General features: G+C 47.3%; 1 protein-coding gene across 1 annotated transcript; it reads left to right on the top strand.

The window, feature by feature from the left end:
- Positions 1–1,945: 1,945 nt before the first annotated feature.
- Positions 1,946–13,621, top strand: Selenbp1 (selenium binding protein 1). Its single transcript, NM_009150.3, has 12 exons — positions 1,946–2,025; positions 5,560–5,616; positions 5,758–5,870; positions 6,071–6,256; positions 6,818–6,938; positions 8,509–8,691; positions 8,911–9,089; positions 11,327–11,405; positions 11,488–11,609; positions 12,702–12,794; positions 12,938–13,056; positions 13,269–13,621. Exons 1-12 carry the CDS (start codon positions 2,022–2,024, stop codon positions 13,429–13,431), a joined length of 1,419 nt encoding a protein of 472 aa, NP_033176.2. The 5' UTR covers positions 1,946–2,021; the 3' UTR covers positions 13,432–13,621.
- The last annotated feature ends 5,930 nt before the right edge of the window (positions 13,622–19,551 follow it).

Below are 19,551 nucleotides of genomic sequence, written 5' to 3' on the forward strand. Positions count from 1 at the left end.
GCTGATTGTGGACAGTGAAGAAGCCAAGAGATTCATTTTTGTTGATTCATTTTCTCTACCCCCTTAAATCATTTAAAATATATATATTTATTTATTTATTTATTTAACCTGTATGTGTTTGCCTGAACTTATGGATGTACACCATGTGCCCATGGAGGCCAGAAGAGGGCATTAGATTTCCTGGAATTTGTGTTACTTGTGAGCCACCCATTGTTGGGTGCTGGGAACTGAACCTATGTCATCTGCAAGAGCAGCAAATGCTCTTAAACACTGAGCTAAATGTATCTCCAGCCCTCACTTACATCGTTTTCAGTGAACTTTTGTAAACTCCAGGTTTAGAAGCTGATGCCTTGAATCCACAGAAAGTCTAGCTTGGCATTTACTGTGTAGACCAGGCTGGCCTCTGACTCCATGCTGAGATTACAGGAGTGTGCTACCACACCTAGGCTGGGGAACTTTATGATGGGGAAATGACCTTTTTGACAGGCTTCTGAAGGAAGGTGACCAGTGCCCTGAGCCCTGTTTTGCACGCACGCACACACACACACACACACACACACACACCCTGCAACACACACTTTCCTTTCTTCCCTTCCACAAAATGCATTTACATCTGATACTCTATGCGGTGAGTTAATCCAGAGAAACTCCTCTCAGGCTGGGCTAGCTTCTTCCTTCAGAAGTAAAACGTGGCTTAAAATGTGTCACGTGAGCTCCAGCCCTGCCACCAGAGGCCTTCTCTCTATCATAACTGTACCTAGAGCGATTTCTTCTGGTGGTTATCTTGAGCCCACGTTACCCATTTCCCTATTCAATGAGAACCTCACTTCAGAGCTTTTATCTAAGATGAAAGTAGTGTCTACCGACAGTTGGATTCCCTGAAGTGTGTGGACAGGAGCCTTCCCTGGGCAAGCACCTCACACTGAGGACAGTGGCAGCCCGGGCTCCATGGGAGAGAGTGTTACATAGTCCTCCTGCTGAGCCCTTCAAACCCACACTTTCCTAGGTGAAGGGCAGCCCTGCACGGGGTTAACAGGATCAGGCCTCAGCCTAGCTTTGAGGAGCCCTGTTAATGGGCCTCAGTGAGAGAGGATATGTCTAATCCTGTTGGGACTAGATGTCCCAGGATGGGGTGACCCAAGGTGGTGGGGAGGGAGTAACAGGGGGAGGGATTTATAAGGGCAGGACTGGGTGGAGAGGAGGGGGAGGGGGGCTTCAATCCCAATGCAAAGTGAATAAAAATAAATAAATTACTGAAAAAAAACAAAGAGTTCTTCAGCAAGCAATGGTTTACTGGTGTATATTACAGCCTTGGCTCTGTGGGCAGCTGCTGTGGAAAGGCCTGGGGGAGGGGTCTGGGTGATCAGAACTGTTTCTTGGAGCATGAATGTCTAGAAGAAGAGGACAATCTTCAGAGAAAGCTGGCTTTCGATGCAGCAGTGGGAACAAACAGGTCCCTGAAATGTCCATGGGCATGGCCAGACACATAAACGAGCATTTGAAGGCACAGGAACATGTGAATGCATACATATAAACACTCCTCTCACACGGTTCCTGCTCACATGGGCACACACAGGCATATACACGTCCAGGCAGAAGCACATACAAATTCACACCCGTGCATACACAAACATAAAGGCACATGCATAGGAACCCACAGGAGAAGGCTACACAGGCACACAAACTTGATACAGACCCAGGCATCCAAAAATGGCTCAGATGTTTTTTGCATGTGTATATACACGTACACATGTGCACAAGTGTGCGTGCGTGCACACACACCCTGTAATTTCAACAGCCAGGCCACTTGACAGCTTCCTGGCTAGCTGCCCTTTATAGTTTACCCTGGAAGGCAGCCAGGTCCCTCCCCTTGCTCCACCTCTCCCCCAATTGGTTGCATAAATTCCCTCCCTTTGCCCCTTGCCTGTGCAGTCCGCACTTAATACCAGCACTGGTCTCTGCTGAGCCTCTGCTCGTTCCTGGCAAATCCTGCAGGACCCGAGTGTCAGCCAGCCAGCAGCATGGGTAAGGAAAAGGGTCTCAAACCATGTGTAGGCTGCCCGTAGTTTGGAGGGTCCTCCTCCTTCCAGGAAATGACCCGGAACTGTGGGGAGGACAGTGACAAAAGAGTTGGACTCTTGTTCCTACCCTACAGGCATGCGCATAGCAGCTCAAGTGAAAGCTTCATGCACACTATTTTTCAGCCTGGCCTAAGTTCTAAGGAACAGAAAGGGACCACCAGAAATGGTGGTTTTGTGAATCCTACCCGACCTCGGTAGGGGCAGGGCAGGAGCGGTGCAGCTTGTCACCCTCGTAAATAGACGATTCTGGTTTTAGCACGGGGTCAATGGGTTGGGGGGCGGGTGTTACAAAAGAACAATCATCACAGCCTGGATCTCTCAAGCTGCTTCATATCACCAGTCAATGGGGGAAGTCAGGGGCAGCCACACTAGCGCACTGAGGGCCTGATTCTGCGCCCCTCCCAAGTCCCACAGCCCTCTTATCCTTTTGCCTGCGAGCTCCTGGGTATCAGTCTGAGAGTCTGGGTTTCAGAAGGAATGTTGAGGCCCTGCTCCCCTTATTGCTGGCTCTTCCCTGGGCTAGTAGAAAGACCAGTGGCCACCCTGAAAACCCACTTGAACTTTGCCTGGATTCTCCAAACTCAAAATGTCATAGACCTTGCTTAAAATGCTTAAGACTGGAGGATGCCACACAGAGAAAGATGGTACCCCAGGCAACCTAGCAGCCTGGACCAAGCCTTGGGTGGTGGGATAAACCTCCTCCACTTCTCTCCTCCTCCTCCTCCTCCTCCTCCTGCTCCTCCTCCTCCTCCTCCTCCTCCACTCCTCTCCTCCTCCCTCCACTCCTCTCCTCCTCCTCCTCCTCCTCCTCCACTTCTCTCCTCCTCCTCCTCCTCCTCCTCCTCCTCCTCCTCTTCCTCCTCCTCCTCCACTTCTCTCCTCCTCCTCCTCCTCCTCCTCCTCCTCCTCCTCCTCCTCCTCCTCCTCTTCTTCTTCTTCTTCTTCTTTGGTTTTTTTGAGACAGGGTTTCTCTGTATAGCCCTGGCTGTCCTGGAACTCACTTTGTAGACCAGGCTGGCATCAAACTCAGAAATCTGCCTGCCTCTGCCTCCCAAGTGCTGGGATTAAAGGCGTGTGCCACCACCGCCCGGCTTCTCTCCTCTTCTTAAAGATGTTTTTATTTTATGAACATTTCTGTATGTTCATGTGTAGCACATACGTATCTAGTGCCAACTGGGGCCAGAAGAAGGTGCCAGACAGTTCTGAGTTCCATGGGTGTGTTCTTCACCCCTGAGCCGTTTCTTGAGTCCTAGAACAGAATTTGTTGTTGTTGTTATTGTTGTTAGGGTTGTTTGTTTGTGGTTGGTTGGTTGGTTGGTTTCTGAGACAGGGTCTCACTATGTAGCTCTGGCTGATCTGGAACTCACTGTATGTAGATCAGGCTGACAGAGATCCTCTGGCCTCTGCCTCTTGAGTGCTGGGTTTCATGTGTTGCACCCCTTTAAGTCAGTGTGTGGTGGCTCATGCCTGTCACCTCAGTGCTAAGGAGACTGAGGCAGAAGGATCTTGGGGAGATCGGGCTCCCCAACACCTTCTCGATGTGGATCTCCCGGCTGCAGAACTACAGAAGAGGCTGCTCTGGCCTTGAGGCTTCCTTATCATTTCCTTACATGTTTACTTGATGTTGTCTGCATAGGTGTTTGGCTTGCACTTATGTGCACCATATATGTACCTCTATGTGTGTGAGGCCAGAGAGGGTGTTGGATCTCCTGGAGCTGAAGTTACAGTTCTTTTTTTTTCTTTTTTTTTTTTTTCCTTTCCTGGCTGTCCTGGAACTCACTTTGTAGATCAGGCTGTCCTCGAACTCAGAAATCCACCTGCCTCTGCCTCCCGAGTGCTGGGATTAAAGGCGTGCATCACCACACCCGGCTGGAGTTACAGTTCTTAACCACCATGTGGATGCTGTGAATCAAATCTGGGGTCTTCATAAGAGCAGTCATTGCTCTTTTTTTTTTTTTTTAAGATTTATTTATTCGGTTTATGTATATGAGTACACTGTAGCTGTCTTCAGACACACCAGAAGAGGGCATCAGGTCCCATTACAGATGGTTGTGAGCCACCATGTGGTTGCTGGGAATTGAACTCAGGACCTCTGGAAAAGCAGTCAGTGCTCTTAACCGCTGAGCCATCTCTCCAGCCCCAGTCATTGCTCTTAACCTGACCCATGTCTCTAACCTCTCTCCGGCCTGCTTGTGGACCTGGGTCAGGGCAGGGGGCAGAGCACAGGCCTGTGAGCTCCACTTCAGAATTTCTTTCAACCTACATGAGCCTGTTCAACCTCCCCAGTCTGGCCCACACTCAAAAAGCTGGAATCTTGGCAACTGTCTTGTCAGACTGTAGGGTCCGGAAGGGCCTCTCCCTACAGCTGTGGTCACTAGGAAAATAGAAAGAAGCCTAAGGACACACAGCTGGCATCAGTCTTGACCAAACACACACACTCCCTGGCTTTGGATTGATTGTGTAATCCTGAGTGTGACCAGCAACCCAGCTCAGGACCCCAGCTGGATGGAGGAAGTTTCTGGGTTCTGCTCTGGCTGAATTTGGTGGAAGATGCAGCCTTCCCATTCTCGAGGGCTGCTCCTCAGAACAGACCTCAGAAGGCTGCCTACTTGGTTTAGGTCTCACAGAGGCCCCTCCGGGATTTTGTTTTATCATGTTGAACCAAAAGCCTTTCAATGCTAGGCAAGTGCTCTATCACTGAGCAGCTTCCCTTGGTGGGTCGTTTGATTTTAAGATTTAGTGTGTGTGTGTGTGTGTGTGTGTGTGTGTGTATGCGCTGGTGAATGGTGCAGCCCTCAGAGGTCAGAGGCATCTGACCTCCCCAGAGCTGAACTCTGTGCTTGCTGGTAGCTGGGGATTGAACTGCTGAGCCTCCCCAGCTCAGTTTTGCTTTTTTGAGACAGGGTCTTTCTATGTAACCCTGACTGCCCCAAAACTATGTAGACCTGGCTGGCCTTGAACTTGCGGATCTCCACCTGCCTCTGCTTGCTGGGATTAAAAGCATTAAAGGCATGAGCCCTGAATCAGTTTTTGCTATGTAGCAAGGCTAGTGTTGAACTCATGCTGCTTCTGCCTCCCTATGGCCGCGTGCCCATCCCCCTGTGGTGCTCTCATTATCTCTCCTTCACATACGAACTGTAAATTGAGTTACATAATTTGCCAAGTTCCTATGACTGGCCAGGTAGGCTACGACAGGAATTGAAGTCAATGTTATGATCACTGAGGATACAGGCTCTGCCTCACCTCCTCCAGTCCACTTCCAAGTCATGTGACTCCACTCTTCCACCTCACCCTCATCAGAGATGGGGGACTGGGTTGGGGGATGGGTTGGGGGTACTGGGCCAAAGTGATGGGGCTGAATTAGGGACCTGGGGCAGAAGTGAGTCTGCCTTGCCTGCCAGATGTGTCACAGGCTGCATAAAGAGAGAATCACACTCCAAAGCAGGCCCCAGCCAACGTGTTCCCATTATTTCTACAGCTACAAAATGCACAAAGTGTGGTCCAGGTTACTCCACCCCTCTGGAGGCCATGAAAGGTAATTGCGAATCAAAGGGCCTGTGTCCCTCTGCAGACCCCAGGGTAGGGTTGGGGGACTGCAGATCTACCTTTAGCCCTCTGATCCTTCCTGAGCTGCCTCTGCCTGGTGGATTACCACAACCTGCTTTCTACTTCCCAGGACCCCGAGAGGAGATTGTCTACTTGCCCTGCATTTACCGGAACACAGGCACTGAAGCCCCGGATTATTTGGCCACTGTGGATGTAGACCCTAAGTCTCCCCAGTATAGCCAGGTGAGGTGAAGCATGGTCACTAGTGCCCCTGAGACTCCCACCACAGCCCCGGTTCCCTACCTCCACCCTTCTTTGTCCTCACAGTAATGGAAGCTATTCATTGAACAGGGTGCTGAACTGAAACCCTGTCTATGCCTAGTCAAAAATGAGTCTGTAGAGGCAGGACCTGGGCAATCAGCACTTCCTGTCCTCCATCCTAGGTCATCCACAGGTTGCCCATGCCCTACCTGAAGGACGAGCTGCACCACTCAGGATGGAACACCTGCAGCAGCTGCTTTGGGGACAGCACGAAGTCACGCAACAAGCTGATACTGCCTGGTCTCATCTCCTCCCGCATCTACGTGGTGGATGTGGGCTCTGAGCCTCGTGCCCCGAAGTTGCACAAGGCATGTCCTCTGTCTTTGTGACCCTATTGAACCTGCTGGCCCAACAACCCTTAGACTAGCTGTCTCCAGATTTGACACAGGGTCTGGCTCAGCAGCAGGGAGGAAGGGCACACTTCAGAGGGCTCCTGAACTGGCACCATCAAGCAAGTTTCAAGCATGGGCTGGGATGCCAGGAGAGGAGGTTTCTTCTTTGAGCAGGGTGTCAGAGCCAGCTAGCTCAGGGCTTCCTCTCAACACGTCATTGGATATCCATCCTCTGCACCAGATGCTCAGAGCTGACTGCTGAGGGTACAGAGCTAACAGTGGCCTCAGAGGGGCCCCAGGAGATGGGAGTGCCCTCAAGAGGGACGAGGGAATGTCAATGCTCTCTGACTGAAGACTTACTGGTGGTTTCTCTGCCTCTCTCTTGCTGGTCTCCGAGTTACCAGACTGAATCTGTGCTGTCTTTCCTTAGGGAGAAGAAAAGGAGGCAGGGCCCACAGACAAAGCCAGGAGAATGACAGCAGGTAGTAGAGACTCCTGGCTCTGTAAAGTTCTGACCCTGTTCCTTACCTTCTCCAGGTCATTGAAGCCAGTGAAATCCAAGCCAAGTGCAACGTGAGCAGTTTGCACACCAGCCACTGCCTGGCCAGTGGAGAAGTCATGGTCAGCACCTTGGGGGATCTCCAGGGTAATGGCAAAGGTACCTGCTGGCACTGTGGACTTGTAAAATCTCAGCAGCTAAGAAGTGTGGAAGGCATCCCACTGTGTGGGGAACAGAACCAAAGCCTGGGGAGCAATAGAGTGAGACACCAGGGGGAACTGGCTGAGTCCTATCCAGCATCTAACATGTCATCGAGTGACATCAGTTGTTTCAGTTATTACTACAGTGATGAGGATGGGTCTGGTCATGGGGTATAAGTTCAGCTATTTTTTAGGTCATAGCAGAAAGATCACAAGTTCAAGGCCTGCCTGGGAAACTTAGCAAGACTTTGTCTCAAAATACAAATAAAAGAAGGCTGGAGTTATAACCCAGTGGTAGAGCACTTGCATACATTCTTAAAGTCCCAGTTTCAACCATCAGTACACACACACACACACACACACACACACACACACACACACACAGGATTAGCTGTAACTGCATAGTCAAGAGTCTGCCATAAGGATGTGAACTCGCGTGTGAAGTTAGAAGTACCTATGTAACGTAACTCTGGCCTTTGTGAATTCATGAACAACCCTCACAGCCCTTGGCTTATGGGTTGTTTTGTTTTGTTAGTTTTGTGTGTGTGTGTGTAGTTTTTGTTTGGTTGTTTGGGTTTTTGTTGTTGTTGTTGTTGTTGTGGGGGGGGTTGTTTGTTTTTTTGGTTTGTTTTAGTTTTTAATATAACTGGGCACAGTGATGCACACATTTAGTCTCAGCATTTGGGAGGCAGAGGCAGGAAGAACTCTGTGAGTTTAAGGCCAGTCTGGTCTACATAGTGAGTTCTAGGACAGCTACATGGAGAAACCAGGTCTCAAGAAAGAGGGAGAGGGCTGGAGAGATGGCTCAGCGGTTAAGAGCATTGACTGGCTCTTCCAAAGGTCCCGAGTTCAAATCCCAGCAACCACATGGTGGCTCACAACCATCCATAATGAGATCTGATGCCCTCTTCTGGGTTGTCTGAAGACAGCTACAGTGTACTTACATATAATAAATAAATAAATAAATCTAAAAAAAAAAAAAAAAAAAGAGGGAGAGAAGGTGGGGAGAAAGGGAGGGAGGGAAGAAAATTGAATGCACAAAGGATAGCTGGCTGGAAGGAACCAGAGCTTTGCCTATAGCTGCTTGAGATTATTTTTTTGTTTGTTTGTTTTGTTTGTTTGTGAGCAGGGTTTTTCTGTATAGCCCTGGCTGTCCTGGAACTCACTTTGTAGACCAGGCTGGCCTCGAACTCAGAAATCTGCCTGCCTCTACCTCCCGAGTGCTGGGATTAAAGGTGAGCGCCACCACTGCCTGGCACTGCTTGGGATTCTTACTGGACCAACAAAGCTTAGACTCTGAGAAGAACCCATAGTGGTTGTGATAGTGGTTGTTTCCCATCCACTGTCAGGTGCAGGAACATCCATTTTAGAGATGGCAGGGGTCAGGTAGGCCCTTACTCTGTACTCTTCTAGCAGCTTCACCCTTCTCTTAGAGCGCTTGGGAAAATGTTCTCCCTCTGAACAGAGAGGGAATGGTGGGAAAGAGCGATGGTCCACCACTTCTACATAAGCCCCTTTTCCCTGCTCAGGGAGTTTTGTGCTGCTGGATGGGGAGACCTTCGAGGTGAAAGGGACATGGGAGAAGCCTGGGGATGCAGCTCCAATGGGCTACGACTTCTGGTACCAGCCTCGACACAATGTCATGGTCAGCACTGAATGGGCAGCTCCCAATGTCTTCAAAGATGGCTTCAACCCGGCTCATGTGGAGGCTGGTGAGAATCACCCTAAGGGCAGGCGAGGGTTCACAGCCCCTGCTTTCAGCTCTCTACCCTACAGCAGATCTGCACTTGTCTTGCTTAGGATGCTCAGATCTGCTCAGGAGTCCTCTGTGCCCATTCCAGCTCCCCATCCTAGCTGGCACCCTGCCCCGGCCCATGCCCTCCCACCCTGACCTGAGCCCAGCCTCTGGTCCCTGTCCCCTCCCTGCTCAGGGCTGTACGGGAGCCGCATATTTGTGTGGGACTGGCAGCGCCATGAGATTATCCAGACCCTGCAAATGACAGATGGGCTGATACCCCTGGAGATCCGCTTCCTGCACGACCCAAGTGCCACCCAGGGTTTTGTAGGCTGTGCCCTCAGCTCCAACATCCAGCGCTTCTACAAGAATGCGGTAACTTTGACCCCTGCCTTCCACCCCACCCCCAACACTCAGCTATGAGAGTCTCTCTCACAAGCACCTCCTCCCAGACTTCAGTGCCCATGGTTGTTGGCCCCACCAGCCAAGGCTTCCCCAGGAAGCAACGCTGCCTGCTCTCTGTGCCGGGCTAATTTCTACCTTGCCTGAGCCTGTCTTCTGTTGCTGTAACTCAGCAACTGAGTGTCATACGCAGAATAAGGAATAGAGGTTTATGTAGCTCATAGGTCTGAGGCTAGGCCCTCCAAGGTTGAGGAATAGCATCTGGTAAAAGCTCTCATTGGGAACTCTGCCTCTAGGAACTTTACTGGATGAGAGAATCACCTGCAAATAACAAATTGGCTTTGTTAATTGATTCATTTTCAAGACAACCATAAACATTCTCATGGGTGAATCCATCTTCTGTGAGCTCTGACTTAATTAAGTAAAGGTCCCAACTAGTCACCAGGTGGTGAGTGGTATTTAACCCCAGCACTTGGGAGAGCAGAAGTAGGTGAAGCTTTGTGGGGGCCAACCTGGTCTATGTAACAAGTTCCAGACCACCCAAGCCCACATAGTGAAACCATGCCTCACGAGACAAACAGAAGCTGGAGAGCTGGCTCAGCAGTTAGCATCTGCCACTCTTCTGGGGGACCTGGCTTCCATCCCCAGCATTCACATGTGGCTGACAACTACCTGTAACTCCAGTTCCAGGCAATCTGAGTTCTCCTCTGGCCTCTGCAGGCACCAGGAAGGCATGTGGTGCACAGGTATATATGTAGGCAAAATACTCCTGTATATAGAACAAAGTAAAAGCAAATTAAGTTAAAAAACAAACAATAGAGTTCCAGGACAGCCAGGGCTACACAGAGAAACCCTGTCTCAAAAAACCTAAAAAAAACACAAAACAAAAAACAAAACAAAACAAAACAAAACAAAACAACAACAACAACAAAAAAAACCCAATAACTAAAACAAAGAGGTCCCAGCTACCCAGTTAAAATGTAACCTTAGCACTTGGGAGGTGGAGGCAGGAGAATTGCAAGTCCAAAAAATAAAAAGCCACAATTAAGGTCTCACCTCTCAATTCCTCACAGTGGTAATTAAATTTTCACCATGACTTTTGGTAGGGACACTTGAAACCTAATTGGCCATATTGATAAATTCATTCAAAACCTAAGGCTGGACACCTGGGATCCCAGCCCTTGGAAAGTGGAGGCAGGAGGACCAGGAGTTCAAGACCAGCCTCAGCTACAAAGTGTCTGAGGTCAGCTTGGGCTACATGAGAATGTCTCAAAAAGGAAATATTAAAAATTTACTTAGTGAGTGAAAGGAACGGAATTAACTCAAAACACAACAAGACCGAGTTCTCGGCACTAAAGAGATTTATTTGCCCCAGAAGGACAAAGAGCAGGGACAAAAAGACAAAGTCAGAAGATAGAGGGCTTGGTGGAACATTCTTTTAATCTCAGTACTACACAGGCAGAGGCAGGGAGATCTCTGAGTTCAAGGCCAGCCTGGTCTACTGATCCAGTTCCAGGACTACAAAGAAAACCCTGATCAAAAAAAAAAAAAAAACAACAAAACAAAACAAAGAAAAAAAAAAACAAGACAAAAAAAAAAAGGAGGAGGCGAGGGACAGAAGAAGGGATGGAGGGAATGGGGTAGGATGAGGGAGAAGAGGGAAAGGAACAAGGGAGAGAGCAGGGATATTTGCCCTGGAGGGACAAAGGACTGCCTCTGGATAGAGAGGAGACAGATGTAGCCCATAGGCAAATGGCAGTTTATAAAGGTAAAAGAGAAACTTCTTGTTAGGACGAGTTGGTTAATTTTAATTGGGCATGTTAATTAGGTGACCAAGGGGGCCTTTGATGTCTGGACTTCAATACTTTGATAGCTGGACCTTTGTGGTCAGCCTCAGGAGGGGGAAGTGTCCAAACGACGGAATAGGCCTTGTGACTAGCTTTAGGAATGTAATTGAATACTTTTTAGCAAGAAGAAGGGTGAAAGGCGAAACCTGTTGGTGCCATGTTTGCCATGCTCTGACCTGCTAGAGCCCTTCAGTGGGCATCTGTGTTAGCCACTCTGACAGGGATTGGTGATGCCACGGTGAGGCAGTCAAGCTCTTTGCCCTGCTGGCTGAGGTCCCCTTCCCTGCAAGCCAGGAGGCCCAGCATTTGTTCCCTCCCTGTCCCCAGTTCTGATAAGTATGTTCTCTCCCTTCCCCAATGTAGGAAGGCACTTGGTCAGTGGAGAAGGTGATCCAAGTGCCCTCCAAGAAAGTGAAGGGCTGGATGTTGCCAGAAATGCCTGGTGAGTGCCCACTGGAGAGGGCAGGTTGATTCCTGGCCTGGGAAGAGAGATAGACTCCTTACAGCCCCTCAATCCTGCTTAGGTTTGATCACCGACATCCTGCTGTCCCTGGATGACCGCTTCCTTTACTTCAGCAACTGGCTGCATGGGGACATTCGGCAGTATGACATCTCTAACCCACAGAAGCCCCGCCTCGCTGGGCAGGTAGAGGCACTAGCAAAAGCTGCTTGGGGCTGATAAGGGAGAAGCAGGAAACGCAAAACTGTGGGCAAAGGAACAGGCCCAGGACTGAAGAGCCATGGCTGAACACAGGGTCTGTGTCTGACAAGAAAGGGATGGTCTCTGGAGAAATAGGTGGATCTCTGTGAGTTCGAGACCAGCCTGGAATTTCAGGCCAGCTAGAGTTATACAGTGAGATGGTCTCTTAAACAAAACACACACACATATACACACACACACACACACACACACACACACACACACGAAGAGATTCTAATAAGGCCAACAACTCTTCTGTAATGTCCTCACCATATGAGTTACTCTTGTTACTGTGATTAAATACTTGACCAAAACAAAGGAAGGAGGGCTGGTGAGATGGCTCAGCGGGTAAGAGCACCCGACTGCTCTTCCGAAGGTCAGGAGTTCAAATCCCAGCAACCACATGGTGGCTCACAACCATCCGTAACGAGATCTGATGCCCTCTTCTGGAGTGTCTGAAGACAGCTACAGTGTACTTACATATAATAAATAAATAAATCTTTAAAAAAAAAAAAAAAACAAAGGAAGGAAAGGTTTATTCTACCATGGTTTGAGAAGGGGTACAGTCCACCATAGTCAGAAGGTGTGCTGATAAAATGTAAGGCAGCTGTCATGTTGCATTTACAGGAGGCAGAGTTGAATGCTGGTACTCACCTGTCTTCTCCTTTTTGACAGTCTAGAATCCCTGTCCACAGGCTGGTACCACTCACATTCAGGGTGGATCGTCCCTTCTAGTTAAACCTCTCTAAAATACCTCACAAACAGCCCAGTGTGTGTGTGGTGGTGGTGATGGTGGTGTGTGTGTGTGTGTGTGTGTGTGTGTACATGTGTGTGTGTGTGTATGTGTGTGTATGTGTGTGTGTCTCTGTGTGTGTCTGTACCTGTGTGTGTGTGCATTTATGTGTATGTGTGTGTGTGTGTTTGTCTGTGTGTGGTGGTGGGGGCTTGCTGACTCTAAAACTCAGTGAGGTTGGATCATGAAGATGATCACTACATCTGTAACCGTTGTCCCCCTTTCCCTCTGAACCCTGCTTCCAGATCTTCCTTGGGGGCAGCATTGTTAGAGGAGGCTCTGTGCAAGTGCTGGAGGACCAAGAGTTAACCTGTCAGCCGGAGCCCCTAGTGGTCAAGGTGAGAACTTCTCCCTGCTCCCTCAGAGTCATGCTCGAGAGTATCTCCTTGGATGCTTTGGGATCCAGCTGGTATGCCAAGTGGGCACCAGTTGCTTAGGCCATTTGGGGGTTACTTGGAGTCTGACCTCTTGTTTCCTCAAGGGAAAACGAATTCCTGGAGGCCCTCAGATGATCCAGCTCAGCTTAGATGGCAAGCGTCTTTACGCCACTACATCACTATACAGCGCCTGGGACAAGCAGTTTTACCCTGACCTCATTAGGTGAGAAGCAGTGTAGGGCTCATTTCTCCAACTGTCCTCTCCCACAAGCATCACTTGGCCTTCCGAAGACTCATCAGGAACTCCATCTGTACCCCACCATACAGATGGCCCACGGACCCTGTCCCATCCCCAGGAACCAACTATACTCACAAAATCTTGGGGTGTGGGGTTGGCTACATACAACTTCTAGCTTACCTCCTCTTCTCTTCTAGGGAAGGCTCCATGATGCTTCAAATTGATGTAGACACAGTAAATGGAGGGCTGAAGTTGAACCCCAACTTTCTGGTGGACTTTGGGAAGGAGCCCCTTGGGCCAGCACTGGCTCACGAGCTTCGTTACCCAGGGGGTGACTGCAGTTCTGACATCTGGATCTGAAGGCTCGCACTAGGGGCCCCCCTCCACATTCTGAGCCTGCCTGGCTTCACTCTGCTCTCAGCCCCAACTCTCCAAGGCCACTCTGAGACCAGCGAGATCTGTAGAGCAGCATCTCTGTACCGTTGCTTGTTGTTTGTGCTTTTCTTAAGTGAGCTCCTGGAAGCACCAAGAAATAAAATGCTGAAACTTCTCTCAGATCACTCTGTGACGGAGGGGGAGTGGGTTGGGTCCTCTGCCATGGCCAGTTTCTTGTGTAGAGAAGCCCTGAAGGGGGTTGTGGTGACTAGTGTATGCCAGTGATTCCAACATAAGGCCAATGCTGTCAAACATTTCTGTTCTGTGACCACATATAACCATTTAGGGGGAGGATTGCCACAGGAAACCTGGGTGAGCAAGCCAATCAATGTTTTAGACTATTTTGGCATATGTATATGGGGTGTGTGTGTGTGTGGTGTGTATGTTTGTGTGTGCTGAAGGAAGTGTGTCACTGTATGGGTAAGCTTCGAGGTCTCCCATGCTCAGGCTCCACTCAGTGTGAAAGATAGTCTTCTCCTGGCTGCCTTTGAATCAAGATGTAGAACTCTCAACTCCTTCTCTAGCACCGTGTCTGCCTGCATCCAGCCATGTTTATAATGGACTAGACCTCTGAAACTGCATGCCAGTCCCAATTGCATGTTTTCCTTTATAAGAGTTGCCTTGGGCCAGTCAGTGGTGGTGCATGTCTTTAGTCCCAACACTTGGGAGGCAGAGACAGGTGGATTTCTAAGTTTGAGGCCAGCCTGGTCTACAGAGTGAGTTCCAGGACAGCCAGGGCTACAATGAGAAACCCTGTTTTCAAAAACAAAAACAAAAACAAACAAAAAAGAGTTGCCTTGGAGATGTTAATGTCACATGAAGTCCTGTCTTTCACATGCCTTACATAGCATCCTGTTAAAGCATCTGGCCATCTTGATCTTTATGGAAATGTTCCTCTTTATGAAACATATTTGCATTTTTACATCCTTTTGACATGATTTTCTTCTACTTAGTGGTTTTCGTTCCTTTTCTTTATGTTTTGTTTTGTTTTGTCTTCAAGAAAGGTTTTTTTCTGTACAGCACTAGCTGTCCTGGAACTCACTCTGTAGACCACGGTAGCCTCAAACTCAGAAATCCACCTGACTCTGCCACCTAAGTGCTGGGATTACAGGTGTATGTCACCACTGCCCCAAGGGTTTTCTTTCCTTCTTAAGGACAAAAGACACAGAAGCGTCCTGTGGTGAGAACTTTTGCCTTGAAATGGGGGGACTGTATTATCTCTGACCTCCTAATGTTTGACTTGGGAAACCAGTGAGTTTCCTAAGCTCCCTTATGGAACATGGGTGAAGGGTTACCGACAGGTGTGTGGGTGACCCAAGAGGCGCTGTACTGAAAGTCTTCACCCACTATATATAATGGCTTCCCCACTGCTGCATAGGTGAAGCCCCCTCCCCCTGCCCAGTCTTCCCAGTCTATATATTTTAGCTTCTCTCTAAGACCTTGAAACCACATGCAGTTAGGGAAGAATTGCATACAATGGGCTGGATACTCAGGTGAGGGTCCAATGACTCTCCTTAAGCCCCTTGTTCTAAGAAGGAACAAGCCTAGATGTGACCATTTTTATTAACTGCGTGTGTGTGCCTGTGAGTGAAGAGGCCAGTAGAGACCAGAGATGTGAGATCCCACTAGAGCTGGGGATACAGGTGTTGTGAGCTGCCTGATGTGAGTGCTGAGAACTGAACCTGGGTCCTCTGGAAGAGCAGTGATGGTTTTAACCACTGAGCTACCTCTCCAGTCCTCACGTGAGGATCCTTTATAAGCAGATACACCTGGTCTTATGAAGCGTCTGTGTGTCTGTGTATGAATATAATCAAACCATGTCTGGAACTCTCAAATACTAAATCTTTAAAAACATGGTGCTAGAGTTATTGAGGTTTTGTTTTGTTTTGTTTTGTTTTTTTAAGCAGAGGGGCCTCTCCATCCTCTCCATGTCCCGACAAAGAACAGTCTTCTACTTTGTTATTATTGTCGCTACTGCTGATTTGGTGCCCATAGTCTGGAGAACACAGACCACAACAATCTTAAAGAACCTGGAGATGGATGGCACTGGCCTGTTATTTTCCTTAGCCTTTCTATGTCACTGTAACTGCAAAGTAAAAGCAACAGCAAGCAAACCCAGAGGAAAAGCTGAGGGCAAGCATGGAACAGAGCAGTCTCAGGAAGGGAAGGAATAGTCTATCAGAGAAAAACAGGCTTGGAGATACCTGGCGGAAAGAACAGGCATTGAGGTCCAGCAGAGCCCAAATCTCCAGCCTCTGCCCGAGTAGACGGATCGTTCTGCCTCGAGCTGTTGTAGCTGCCCACTTAACAGTAGCTTGGCCAGCACTTGGAAGGCAGAGGCAGGCAGATTTCTGAATTCGAGGCCAGCCTGGTCTACAGAGTAAGTTCCAGGACAGCCAGGACTACACAGAGAAACCCTGTCTTGAAAAAACAAAAAACGAGAGAGAGAGAGAGAGAGAGAGAGAGTTTCAGCGGTTAAGAGCACTAACTGCTCTTCCAGAAGTCCTGAGTTCAATTCCCAGAAACCACGTGGTGGCTCACAATCATCTGTAGCGGATGATGCCCTCTCCTGGTGTGTCTGAAGAGAGCAATAGTGTGTTTATATACATAAAATAAATGAATATTTTTTAAAAGACCGAGAAAGATCAGAACATATGCCATTCATGGTGGCATATGACTGTAATCCTGCCACTTGGGTGATACAGAAAGGAAGATCAGGAGAAGGCATAGAGTTCTAGGTTAACTTGGGCTATGCAAGACTCTTGTCTCCAAATAAGAGAATAACATTTTTGAATAATAAAAGGATAACCAGAGCATATATGCATCCCAACATCTAGATGCAACAGAAAGTACACAACACCACCTAAAATATCCTTGCTAGAAAAATTAAGATAAGCTTGCTGACACCTCTAGATATCAATGGGCTCAGGAGAAAGACAGGGATAGGAGCACGAGCCTCAGAAAACTATGCAGTCTCTATTTTGCAGTTCCTGGCTTTGGTAACACTGACTTCAAAGAATGGAGTTAGTAGTGTTCTTTCACTTTGTATTTTTGTTTGTTATTTGAGACAGGGTCTCTTCATGAAGCCCTGTTTGTCCTAGAACTCACTCTGTATGCCAGGCTGGACCTCAAACTCACAGAGTTCTGCTTGCTTTTGCCTCCTGCATGCTGGAACTAAAGGCATCCTCCGTCTCACACACACACACACACACACACACCCCACTGACTTCACCTTCTAACCTTCTATGTGTAGCCTTGGCTGTCCTGGAACTCACTATGCAGACTAGGCTGGCCTTGAACTCGGAGATCTGCCTGCCTCTGACTTGGGAGTGCTGGGTAAAAGAGGCATGCCCCACCACTGCCCTTAAAGGAAAGGCTTTTATAAATAGCTTCCATCTCAATGTTTGTAGGATGGGTTAATTTTATTACAGGGCTTAATCTTAGTAGATAATATGAGTTGAGAACACCTTTTATTTCTTCTGAGTTATGCAGCTTTTCAGAGTTTAATCTTTAACAGTAATTTCTAATGATGTTCTGAATTTCACTGGAGTCCATTGTAGTGACGCCCTTTGACCTCTGATTTTATTGTGTCTCTTCTTTCTTCTTGTTAGATTAGCTAAAAGTTGCTTATCTTACTAACTTAAAAAAAAACTCTTTGATTTTGTATAATGTCTTTTTGAAAAGATTTGCTTATTTTATGTATGTGTGCTCTATCTGCATGTACACCTGCTGGCCAGAAGAGGGCATCAGATTCCATTATAGATGGTTGTGAGCCACCATCTAGTTGTTAGGAATAGAACTCAGGACTCTGGAAGAGCAGCTATCTCTCCAGCCCCTTGTATGCTGTCTTCTTTTTGTTGTTGTTGGGTTTTTTTTGTTGTTTGTTTTTTTGTTTTTTCGAGACAGGGTTTCTCTGAATAGCCCTGGTTGTCCTGGAACTCTGTAGACCAGGTTGGCCTCGAACCCAGAAATCTGCCTGCCTCTGCCTCCCGAGTGCTGGGATTAATGGTGTGCTCCACCATGCCCAGCGTATACTGTCTTCTTAATCTCAAATTTATTACTTTCTTCCCTAATCTGTATTATTTCTTGCTGTCTACTATGTTCAGGGTTCTCTGCTTGTTTTCTGAAGGTGCATCATTAGATTTAAAAAAAAAAAAAAACAAAAAAAAAAACTGGGTTTCTCTGTGTAGCCCTGGCTATCCTTCAACTTTCTTCATAGAGCAGGCTAGCCTCAAACTCAGAAATCTGCCTGCCTTTGCTGCCCTTAATGCTATGCCCAGCGATATCGCTCAGATTTTTTAATATGAGGACTTATTATTATAAACTTTCCTCTCAGGACTGCATCCCAGAGATTCTGATAAGATATGCCTCCATTTTCATTTGTCTCTATGAGTAGCATTGATTCGCACTAACAGTCTACGGTTGGAGAAAGAAATTAGGAAGAATATCCCATTCAAAATAACTCCACCCCAAAATTAAGTATTTAGGAATATATTTAACTAAAGAGTGAAAGACCTCTACAGTGAAAACTTCAAGATACCAAAAAAGGAAATCACAGGTTTAATTAAATAATGGGAAAATATTTCATATTCCTGAATAGACAGAATTAATATTATGAAAATATCTATATTGCAAAATTAATATACAGAATGAATGTAATATCTATCAAAATTCCCATGTCATATTTCATGAATTAGAAAAAATACAAGAAATCATATGGAAACACAGGAGATCACAAATAGAAAGTAGTTCCGAGCCGGGCGTGGTATCGCACTCCTTTAATCCCAGCACTCAGGAGGCAGAGGCAGGTGGATTTCTGAGTTCCAGGCCAGCCTTGGTCTACAAAGTGAGTTCCAGGACAGCCAGGGCTACACAGAGAAACCCTGTCTCGAAAAACAAAACAAAAAAGAAAGCAGTCCCAGGGAGTACAACACTGCTGGAGGTATTATTATACCCGACCTCAAATTATACCATAGAGCTACAGTGATAAAGACAGCCTTGTTCTGGCAGGAAATAGGCAGTAGACCAATGGAACAGAAGAGAGAACCTACAAATAAAACGACAAGACTTTTTTCATTTAATATTTGACAAAGAAGACAAACAGAACTACCACATGACGCAGCAATTTCACTCCTGGGCACATACCCAGAGAACTCTGTACCCTGCCATAGAGATGTTTGCATGCTCATGTTTATTGCTGTAGTACTGTGGGGAGTTGGAATCAACTCACCTGTCAACAGTGAGTGGATAATGAGAATGTGGTGTGGAAACTACTCGGCTTTAAAGAAAAAGGGAAGTTATGAAACTGCAGGAAAATGGACTCCAACTGTAGAATATTAGGTGAGGTCACAATCTCAGAAAGAAAGAAAAAATCTACATGTTCTCTCTCATATCCAGAGTCTAGCTGATGACAAATGTACAAATGTAAAGTAATATACATTCAGTATAAAGTGGAAAAAAGGGAAGAAAAAAGGCCAAATAGTCACAAGTTATAAGAAGGTACAAAGATAATTGATTTTCTAGTTCTAATTCTAATTTGGTTTGGGTGGTGGATGAGTGAATAAAATATATACGATACTGAAAGGGCAGTAGTGGCACATGGCTTTAATCCCAGCATTTGGGAAGCAGAGGCAGGTGGATTTCTGAGTTCGAGGCCAGCCTACAGAGTGAGTTCCAGGACAGCCAGGGCTACGCAGAGAAACCCTGTCTCAAGAATCAAAAAAAAAAAAAAAAAAAAAATCAATCAAACAAAATTAATGTGAATCTTCACAGCTTGTGTTGAATAATTTTGGTTCACAGTCGTTTTGCTAATTTGCAAGTTTTTTAAATAATAAAGTTCATAAGATTAGAAAATACAATAAAATAAAAACACCATGAAGATGTGTGAGTTCCAGTTCCCTGAAAAAGCCACAGTCATCTTAAGGAGTGCATGGCCTTGGCAGACTAGAATTCTAGTCAGTTCTGGAGCATGGGGACTCATGACCTATAAACCCAACACCCAGAAGACGAAGGCAGGAGGATTGCAATGCGTTCAGGATCAACATG

The sequence above is a fragment of the Mus musculus genome, chromosome 3 (genome assembly GCF_000001635.26).
Source record: "Mus musculus strain C57BL/6J chromosome 3, GRCm38.p6 C57BL/6J".
Lineage (NCBI taxonomy): Eukaryota > Metazoa > Chordata > Mammalia > Rodentia > Muridae > Mus > Mus musculus.

Coding starts and splice junctions, on each gene's coding strand:
- Selenbp1 (NM_009150.3), top strand. Junction 5,871..6,070: donor AGTCTCCCCAGTATAGCCAG/GTGAGGTGAAGC, acceptor CCTCCATCCTAG/GTCATCCACAGGTTGCCCAT. Junction 12,795..12,937: donor CGGAGCCCCTAGTGGTCAAG/GTGAGAACTTCT, acceptor TGTTTCCTCAAG/GGAAAACGAATTCCTGGAGG.